General features: G+C 37.8%; 1 protein-coding gene across 1 annotated transcript in view; it reads right to left on the bottom strand.

Annotated features, from left to right (window-relative positions):
- The window catches only part of igsf5a (immunoglobulin superfamily, member 5a), a 10,774-nt gene extending 6,606 nt beyond the window's left edge, over positions 1 to 4,168 (bottom strand). The window contains exons 1-3 of the mRNA XM_035666044.1: positions 4,094 to 4,168; positions 3,135 to 3,213; positions 1,112 to 1,480 (exon numbers count right to left, since the gene is read on the bottom strand). Coding sequence (XP_035521937.1) covers positions 1,112 to 1,480; positions 3,135 to 3,198 — 433 coding nt within the window. The 5' untranslated portion in view covers positions 3,199 to 3,213; positions 4,094 to 4,168. The remainder of the gene's footprint in view (positions 1 to 1,111; positions 1,481 to 3,134; positions 3,214 to 4,093) is intronic.
- Positions 4,169 to 10,149: the final 5,981 nt, after the last annotated feature.

Raw genomic sequence — 10,149 nt, 5'->3', positions numbered from 1 at the left:
TTTCATATCAAAATTCAATCATTTTCTCGGTTTTGGACCGATGCTTGCATGTGATATCCAAATGCTCGTGGCAAAGTGCATTATGGGTGGGTTTTGACGCCAGGGATCATATGGTGTTAATCATTTAATCAACATTTCTATGACGTTTATAGCAATTTGAATTGTTTCACTCATACTGCTTTAAAAAACACATTGTGGTGATTATCCAACCATTAAAAGATGAGACATTATTTCAATTATTTCTCTGGCTGCCTTTATAATAATGAGAAAAAAAGCTTTTTTGTATTTGTTCTTTTGCTCACCTGTATGTTTGTTTGAATTCCAGTTCTGCCATACAGGCTGTAAACGTTTTATTAGGCTCCCCTCACTCTTTCTTTCTCCCTGAACAAAAGGTTGTTATACTCTGAGCTAGACGTGTTTCCACACACCCACACTTAATGACACCCTCATAAAGTAGTGTTTCCGGCATATTTTTCCATCTGGTTTCAGTATGGATGAACTTTAAGTTGAATGTAATGAACAAAGTTTTGTCCATATAACACAGCTCCCATTTGAAGGGTGATGGGGAGATAATGAGCCCTAGACTGGCCATAATATCATGCTAGCAGCAGTGGATGACAGGCAAGTGTGTGTGTGTGTTTGTGTGTGTGGTTGTGTGTCGTGTGTGTGTTGTTCCATATGTGAATATATAACATCATAAAAAATAAATCATATAAAATACTGTTATCCACTAAGTTTATTGTGAAAGTAGTACTATACATTTCATTCTGGCTTCAAAGTGTTTTTGGTCTCCTTTTGTCATCATCTATTCTTTGTCATTAGATTGTATTTCCTGAGGCTGCTGAAAGGACAGAAGAATGGAGCTCACTGCTGCCCCCCAGAGTACATCCCAGTCCTTACACCTTCCTCACGACTATACTGAGAGATTTTTTATAGTGTGAATACTGAAATATTGAGCTGATTTTTAACAATGAGCCCTGGTGTCTGGGTGAGTGCTGTGTGCATACACCTCAGCATCACTGAGAGCCTAAAGGGGACTTCCTCTTCCTTTTCTGTGTTTTTGCATCCACAGTGAGGTCAGAGGTCAGGCAGCATGTGTCTCTTACAATACCAAACTGCACAAAGTCATTACACATATACAACTNNCCTTGTACAGAAAGGTGTGCCGTCTTTGAGCCATACTCCCCCTGCACAGCGCAGGTGACTGGGCCGGAGTACCTGCGGGTGACGTTATGGATGGTGAACTCCACACAGCGGCTGTCACCACTGGAGCACAATCTGGCAGAAAATTGCTCAGGGGATGACGATGATGATGATGATGATGTTTTGTTACCGGTGAAAAACACAGTAAGGACCAGCAACCCTTCGACACTCCAGGTCATTACCTCCCACTTTCCCTCCACAGTGGCGTTGAATTGCACATCAGAGCCTTTTAGCACTGTTGCGTTAAGCGGTTCCAGCTGGAACTTTTGTGACAGCACTGAGTACAAAAGAGACAATATGTCAGGCAGAAATGAGAGACGAACTATATTCACGATAGAAGACATAGAATAGAACTTTGCATCTTGCCACTTAAGGATTTCATTTGGGTTTAAATGCCTTTTCTGTTTGACTGAAGCAGCTCTGTCATTTGTGTTGCGATGACTGAATATTGTCAGGCTGATTTTTTACTTTCATACAACACCTACCCTATTATGTACAGTGCCCGTTCAATGTTCAGTTTGAGGGGTAGGACTATATGTAAAAGCACAGGTTTGCTGGTAAGTTTTGCATATAAATATTAGGTCTCACAAAACATGTAGATTATTAAATTTATTTTAGTGAAAATAGATCATGTAAAGTTTATTTTATTGCTGGAAAATTGCTTGATTGTGTGATTCTTTTGTATGTGTGTTTACTGTTGGTCACACACTGTAAGTCATTTTAATACTTGTGCACCTACTATGCACAAACTGGCATCACTTTACCCTCAGCGAGTTTGTGCTGAGAATTTGACAATCCGTACACTTAATATACATATACATGTATACAATTACTAGATGGAATTGCTTAAAAAAAGATAAATTTAAATAAAAAGATGGCTGGTTAATTGGAAATCTGCCTCACAGAGACTCCCTGAATGAAGTCCAATCCAGAGGTTGAGGCCAAAGCTACTGATGAATAGAGGTCACAGTTTAGCTGACAAGGGTAAGGGTTCCTTTTGGTGGTATAAGCAAAATGTTCCTCAGCTTTGGGCAGTAACTCTAATAAATAGTTATTTTTAATGCTGTTGGCATCCTCTAAAAATCAATGAAACAAGGCAGTGGAAATAGATTTTTGTGTGATAGGCAGCACATTGCAGGGTCAAAAGGCCTGCATGTTATGGAGACACATAACGCTCTTTGTTCAAATCAGTACTTGAGACATGTTTGACTTTGCACAAGGCAGGAAAATATTACAAAGGACACTGGTTTTGTTTTGTTGGTTTTTGACAAGACTGAAACTCAAACACAACATTCATCTATACTAATCCTTCTTATGTCGAGCACAAAGGTTGAGGCAGAGTTCATGAACATTGTCCTGGATGTTTTCTTCTATTGTGTTCTTCTGTCTCTCAAACAGTCAGCTGTATCTGAAATGAGTTGTTTGCATTTTGATGAGAACGATAGATTAGATTTGCAAGCGTTTCGTTTGCTTCAGCTTTTTTTCCCTTCAAGGCAGCACTAAGGGTAATGTTTGACCTGCTGTGGTGTTCAGAAAGGTTACTCTAAAAGTACTCTCCCTGAGTTCCCAGTCACAGCTCTGACTTGATTTGCAAAGTAATTTAAAAACCATTAACATTAGTTGAGAGAAAAGTGGGAAGCAAACGACTAGGAAGGACACAATGTTAAGTCACATCCCGAGTGGATATAAGGGTTTTAAGCTTTTTCATTTCCCCATAGGGATCATTAAAGTTTAATTTATTCCTCTTGTCACACCACTTACTTCACAGGTCTTTTAAAACTGCTATTATTAAGAATGAAACGTATACATTTCACACAATGGAGGAAATCTATACTTCGTATTCAGACAACAAATTGCAAATACAATACATTCTGTCCACTTCAGCAGGATCTTACTTATTATATACAAGTATTTAAAACAAGAATGCTGACCTCCAGTTGCACACAGTAATAAACAGATGCAGAAGAGGTTAGGCAGTGATTTCCAGGAAGCCATGCTAGTGTTGTTATGCTGAAAAATGAAAGAGAGACAGCGGTGAGATTTTGCAGCAATATCCGTTGTCCTGTTCAGAAATGTTCAGAAAAAGCTCTTGTGCATTTGGTTCATGAAGTTAAAATAATATTTGTATCCACATATCAAATCTTAGTACTGATTGTCCAATACCAGGGTAAAGTGACTTTATGATTTAGTAGGTACAAGAATAGATGCCAAAAGAAGTTAACCCTTTAATGCGGACTATATTTAGTATGTTAAGAAAAAGCCCCACACATTTGTTTTCTGTAAGAGGTGGATTACAAAATCTGCTGTGGAAACTGACAAAATCAAAAATGTGGATTTCCACATATTTATCATGCCCTAATTAGTAGACAATGTTGATTTTCTTTAAAACTGACTTGAAAAAATGTCACTGGATTTGTACCCTACTGTAAAGGAAATGATTCCACAGTGGGCATTCAGGCTCTATAGTGGGAGTTCAACTTCATTTCAATAACACAAGACCAAATTTCTTAGAGGACAGGGCATCAAGAAAATGTTGATGACATCCTCTATCAGCTTAGCTTGATTCTTGGACAGAGAGCTATTTCCTTTTCTAGACACTGAAATTGTTATAATGATTTTTTTGTCATTTAAATGAATTCTACAAGCCTATTTCTGTTCTTTAACCATTCCATCATTTAGTCAGGCAAAATAAATATATCACAAAAAATAGGAAAACCTATATTATCCAGTTTCATTTTGGAACATGCTGTCTTCACACTTTTATAGCTTTTTCATACTTGGCTAGTGTAAATATCAAAACATGCGACTTTTATAAATCGGAGGTCAAATCTCTGCCTTCGTAACTAAATATTCCTCAGAAGTAACAGCATCTTCAGTTAAATAAACTTACTGTGTGAGAGCTCCCGCTGTGGTGTGTGGACTGGAGCAAAGCTTCATTTCCTGAAACAGCAGGGCTCTACCTGAGACTGTGAAACTCTCACAGGGAGCAAGGTTCAGGTTCAGGCCATTGAAACCCAGCCCTTATCACCTCAGTGTCAGTAATAACTTCCCAACCAGCCGCTCAGTTGTGGGTGTGAGGTTGACGTTTTTCCTAGGGGCTGAACAGACAGGTGAGGTTGTGTCTTATCAGAAGATTAATTCCATGTTCCCATGTACCTTGTTTGTTTGTGAGTCAGTCAGCTTCAGCCTGCTTTTATTGCCTGATACTCTTGGTGAAGTAGTCGTCTCTTTTTGTCTTTTATGCTTTGGAGTAAATGTTTTCCACCATGGTCATGTTACAGAAAGTCTTATCTTTATTCTTTCATAACATGAATTGCAGTTTTATAATATAATATAAGGGATACAGTTTACTCTTACTGCTGTTGAGAGAACAAAAGATAAAAAAAATAAACTAAAAAACTACAAGTACTGAATACTTATTTGTATTTATTTGTTGGACCGACACAAACACATTTTTTTCTGTCAAAGTGTTGGTTGTTTCACATTGGAGATTTTTTTTCTCTGTGCTTATCTCACTGGTTTGAAGTTTATGAGACTCAGTTATAAAAGGTTGATGTCATGTGGGCCTGTGCACCAATCAGAATTGTACAATATTTCAGAATCTGATGACAGTTGCACAGTCCTGATGACGCAGATTAGCCAGTTGTTCAGTGTTAAATTCTTAATAAATAGTTAGTTATATAGTTGCTTATTTATTCCTACTACAATGAATTTTTAAGTGGTTATGATTTAATAGAGATGCCTTTATCGGTTGCTACATGCCTCCATCAACAAACCAGAGCATCAGCAAGAAGGCTGGCTATTTCTATATAGTTACTGGTATTCTTACTGCCTGCCACCAGGCCAGATTCAATCAGATTCCCCTTGAAATCAGACAAAGAAAACAGAGTGAGATCGGAGGCGATATGTACACAGTACTGCTGATTGTACTACTTCATTGGTTCCAGTTTAATGGCAGTTACACACACAAAAGAAATGGAGTAACGTGCCTGCAAAGGCAGAGAAGAAGTAAAATGTAGAAATTAAAATATTTCTTAGTATTAGTTTTCAGGGGCTTGGAAATCATATGATACCTCACACTATAAAAAAGGAATGTCAAGAAAGCAAAGAAGCCTTGTTTCTGGGAAATGAGTCTTATTCTTTACCTTTAAATTTTTTTTAATAAGATAGTACAACTAATATTGAGCTAAATTTAACCAGTAACAAGTTACAGCACTGGTTTGTAAAATATCCCAGCAGCTGCTAGGCTTGAATGCTTCTGGTGCCTTCATTTAAGACAAAGTAACTTTATTATGCTGTTTGAATAAATTGTGTCTTATTGGAAGATTTATTTACTAATTATTAGATCAATGTACAAATTCTTCAGTTCAGCTCTATTATTAAATTACCAGAATACTTATTTTCTGTTGAAAATGTTGGTATTTGTTTCTAGCCCATTAAGGCCTTTCAGTGGCTAGATTTGTATGCTAGTTTTAAGAAGCCAAGCAAAATTGGCGTACCACATCAGCAGATTTTTTTGCTCAGTGCAAGAAAATTTTATTATATTTACCAATATTTGGCCTGTTTCTAGAAGGGCTGTTTTTGCAGTGCAAGAACTTCTCAGTCCAGAGATACTGTTGGAAGTTGCTCACTCTCTAGTTATTTAAAGTTGAGTGTGTGATTACAGCTTGCTTGTCATTCATTACAGTGCAATTAAGAAGGAACACCACATAATTAGACAGGTGGTCCCGTTGTTTTCAACTGCCTGTAAGTGGAGGTACATGTTGCATTACACAAATGACATCCTCCCTCAGTGCACAGTGTAAGAGATATGACAGCTGTAGTTAGCTCAAGGTATTTATACTTAAAGGACCAGTGTGTAGGATTTAGTGGCATCTAGTGGTGAAGTTGGAGTTAACTAACTGAACACCTCTCATGATGTATTTGATGGCCAGGGAATGAAAACGGACTGTGAATTGTGTAGGAGAAACTACAGTGGCCGCAGAACTCATGGGAAACGCTCTGTCTAAAGCTATCTAGAGTTTGGTTTATCCATTCTGGGCTACTGTAGAAACATAGCAGGAAGGCACCATAGAAGGCGCCCTGTAGCGTCTATAGATAGATATAAAAGGCTCATTCTAAGGTAACAAAAACATAACAATACTTATTTTCAGGTGACTATACACTAAAGAAAACATACTGATAAATATTATATTCCATTTCTGTCCGTAGAGCCTCCTAAATGTTACACACTGGACCTATAAGTTCTTATTTAGGTACAATGTTGGACTATTTATATTTAATAGTTACTTTGCAGGCACACAAAATCAATATGATGCATTTTTAAAGATTATTATTAATACTAACAATATAAGATTAGCTCCACTTCCACCAACTACAATATTCAAATTATTCTAAGATAATAATGCAACTGTAATCATGACTTAATACTATGATTTATAATAAAACTCACAGGGGCCATTTTCATCATAATGAGGACTTTTACTTTTGATACTTTAAGTACATTTTGCTGATGATATTTATAATTCCTCCACTGATCCAGAAAGCATAAAAAATCCCCTCCCACGACTGAATTAAACTTTTATGCACACAGTGAGAGCTCTTTTAAACAACATTCCACTGCTCATACCTGAGTACCATTTAGTTTTCAGGGTTTTTATATGTTATGGAGGATTTGTCCACTGTGGCATTTTAATGCTGGTAAATACACAGTCATGTTCATGTAGATGTACTGACACTGACTTAAGCTTCTTCACACTTCAGAATGAGTAGATAAGCTGCCGGCCTATGAGCTACCCAGACTCAAATCAGGCTTATTTATAGTGTCAGTGCAAACAAGGTGATAAAGGTTAATTTTTAAAGACATAATCACTATGACGAGTAGGAAGACAGCTAGCATCTTCCTAGCAGAAGTGAGTCCTGACAGTGATTCTGAACTTCTACTGGAAGGAAAAGTAACAGTTAACTTTTATTTTCTCATGTATCCAACAAGCATCTAGAATGTGATCATTATTTAGTCCTCAACAGGGAGACCTCTTCCCTACCTTTTTATACTTGCTTTACTAAACTTACTATAAAACTACATAAAGTTTTATGACTGAAATGTGAAATTATTCCTTGTTTGAAACCAATTCCGGTTTCTATTTAGTGTATCTGTTATATGATGACCCTATATAGTGTAAATCATTTCCAGTTATGGGGAAAGAGGGTGTTTGAAAAAAAAATTCAGAGAATATAATTCAGTTCTCTTTCTTTCTCATTTAGTCATTACTGAAACATACTGTTCTGATCTTCAGTACAGGTCTCCAGGTCCTCCATCATCTGCCCTACAGCAGGCTGATGAATGAAGGTGGAGGTTTGTGTGTGAACAACAGCTCACACTCCTACTGTGGAGTGGCCTGTGGACCTGTGAGAAATTTTGATGAGTGTCAGTGGGATGGCTGCAACAAGCCCATCACCACCAAGGTCGTCTGGATTATTTAGTGTAACACAGGCTGCTGTCCTGGTTGAAGAATATAGCTGTGGGTCCAACCCACCTTGCAAATTGAGCTGGAAAAAAAAAAAAATATCAGAAGAAGCTGGTGCTGCCTGGGTGATGTTTTACACCTTACCACTAGAGGTCACTGTAGGATCATGTTCTAACTATACAAAATGCTTTATTCATGAATAAAATGCATATTTTGTGTATGCAGTCATTTTATATGCACTTGTGAATTTTATTACAGCTGTTTGTTAAATCATGAAACCTGTGAACAAATTTGCTTTGCGATGCTTTTGTAACACTGATAGGTAATTATTATTAATATTATTTATATTATTATTATATCAGTATTACTGAAGCATCAAAATGTAAGCAGTACTGCAGTAGTTGGCTGAGGTATAGCTATTTTTGTGCTGCTTTATATACTATTGGATTGTTTCATCTATAACAATGCATCCTATTTAATAAACTGACGACGTGTAAAATTTCAATCTGCAAATTGACTAGTGACGATAGCTGTGAGATAAATGTAATCGAGTAAAACGTAATATTACCCTCTGAAATGTAGTGGAGTAAAATTATAGATTGTATTCAAGTTCTCAAACGTTACTATATGTTTGGTTTAGGCTCCTTGTCAGTAAAAAAATATGTGTTTTTATCAAGCAAAACATTTTAAGTATGTGGAAGATAATATAACCAACATGCTCTATGGTATACGTACATGTACCACATTCATTTCTATCACACTGTTACCATGTTAATATACATTTTATATCAACGGTTTCCCTTTACTCCACTAGTTCGCAGTTACTATCAATATAGGGTACAATAACAATATCAGCACAGTATAACAAGAAAGTCCACTGAAGAACTAAAGCATTTCAAAAGGCGTTTAGTGGAGCAGCCTCCTGATTAGCAGATCTCAGATGATGCAGCAGCGGAGAGGCTTCAGTGCAATCTGTCTTTACACTGTCGTGTCTATTAGCTTCATTGCCAACGGTCATGGTGTTATAAGGGCAGCAGTGGCTATAGTACGAGCTGGAATGTCTCCAGACACAGCTGGTATTGTATAGGCAGAAGCAAGCAGACAGCCATGAAAAACAGGAAGTAGATAGTGGGGGAGGGTCAGCAGCAGCAGTCCCTCTGATCCCCAGCATATGGCCTGCAATGGAAGTCATTTGGAGGCCTCTTCTGCCACCAGAGCCACTGTGTCAGAGATCATAACTCATTATATGCGCTCGTCCCTGTGCTGGCTGCCTGACTTCTCGGGCATCTAACCATTCTTTTGTTTAATCTCATTGTTTGCAACCATAGATTAGTTCCATTCAATTGCCCCCCTTATCTGAGAGAATAAGGTATGACCCAACAATGCAATACTTTCAAAAAGGGCACGCCTTCAGAGCGTGCATTAATTGCCATTGTGGGATTTGTTTTTGTTGTGTCAGCTGTTGGTTAATCAATGGTTAAAGCCGACTAAGGTTTATTGTTACTGAGCTTATTAGGCAGTGTTGCCACTGGGGCAAGCCTCCGCCCTCTCTCGCATGTAAATGACAGTGTTAAAGGCAGGTCATGGGCACTCCCCTCCTTAAACTGCAACACATTCCTTTGACTGCTGAGTGGACAAATAAATATAAATATCTAATATAAACATTATGAATATGAATAAATATAAATATTGTTATTTACAGTTGCCACTATGCAGGCATCACAGTATCCTCTTTAAACCAAACTCTGATCCCATTTCCTCCTTCACGAATAATTAAATTCTACAAGTTTAGTTCAATTTTGTTTTTAACTTTATTTCAGATTAGTTGAAAATGAGTTGAAACTGTTGAACTCTGTTCGATTCTAGCTGCTGTTATTTAAGTGTCCTGAGATAACTTCGTTATGAATGGCGCTATAAAAATAAATTTAATTGAATTGAATTAATCATACAAACAAATGTCAGAGAGGTTACTGCTGTCCAGCTGACAGCACAAGAGGCTCACACAGTAACTGTACAGATTTGAACTATAACGTTCATCCTTTTTGTTCCTGTGGGCTCATACTGTGAGCGATGGTGTTGCTGAAGCCCCTCTCACACAAACTGGTGTAATCTGGCTTTACCCGTCGCTCCATATGGGAAGGCTGCATTCGCTGCATGGGAGAAATCCACTTAGTAAGGTAGGGAGAGAGAGAGAGAGAGACAGAGAGAGAGAGAGAGAGAGAGAGAGAGAGAGAGAGAGAGACAGACTTTCCTTACATCCCATTGATCCATTCACAGTCACCTGCCTGCACACACACGCTTTGGTTGTTTTTATTGGGCAGGAGTAAAGAGAGTGTGTTTGTGAACAACACAGCTGTCCAGTCTCACATGTTCCTGGTCTACAAGACTCAACCTGCAGCTACTGACAAGTGGCATGTATGCATGTGTAAGAGAGAGAGAGAGAGTGAAGAAGATAAATGAATAAGTTGCCCGCCGTCAA

Source organism: Morone saxatilis, unplaced genomic scaffold (assembly GCF_004916995.1).
Source record: "Morone saxatilis isolate NCDOM2014 unplaced genomic scaffold, NCSU_SB_2.0 Contig20, whole genome shotgun sequence".
In the NCBI taxonomy this organism is placed as follows: Eukaryota; Metazoa; Chordata; class Actinopteri; family Moronidae; genus Morone; species Morone saxatilis.
The sequence above is the reverse complement of the archived record's forward strand: the minus strand, read 5'-3'. Positions and strand labels throughout refer to the sequence as shown.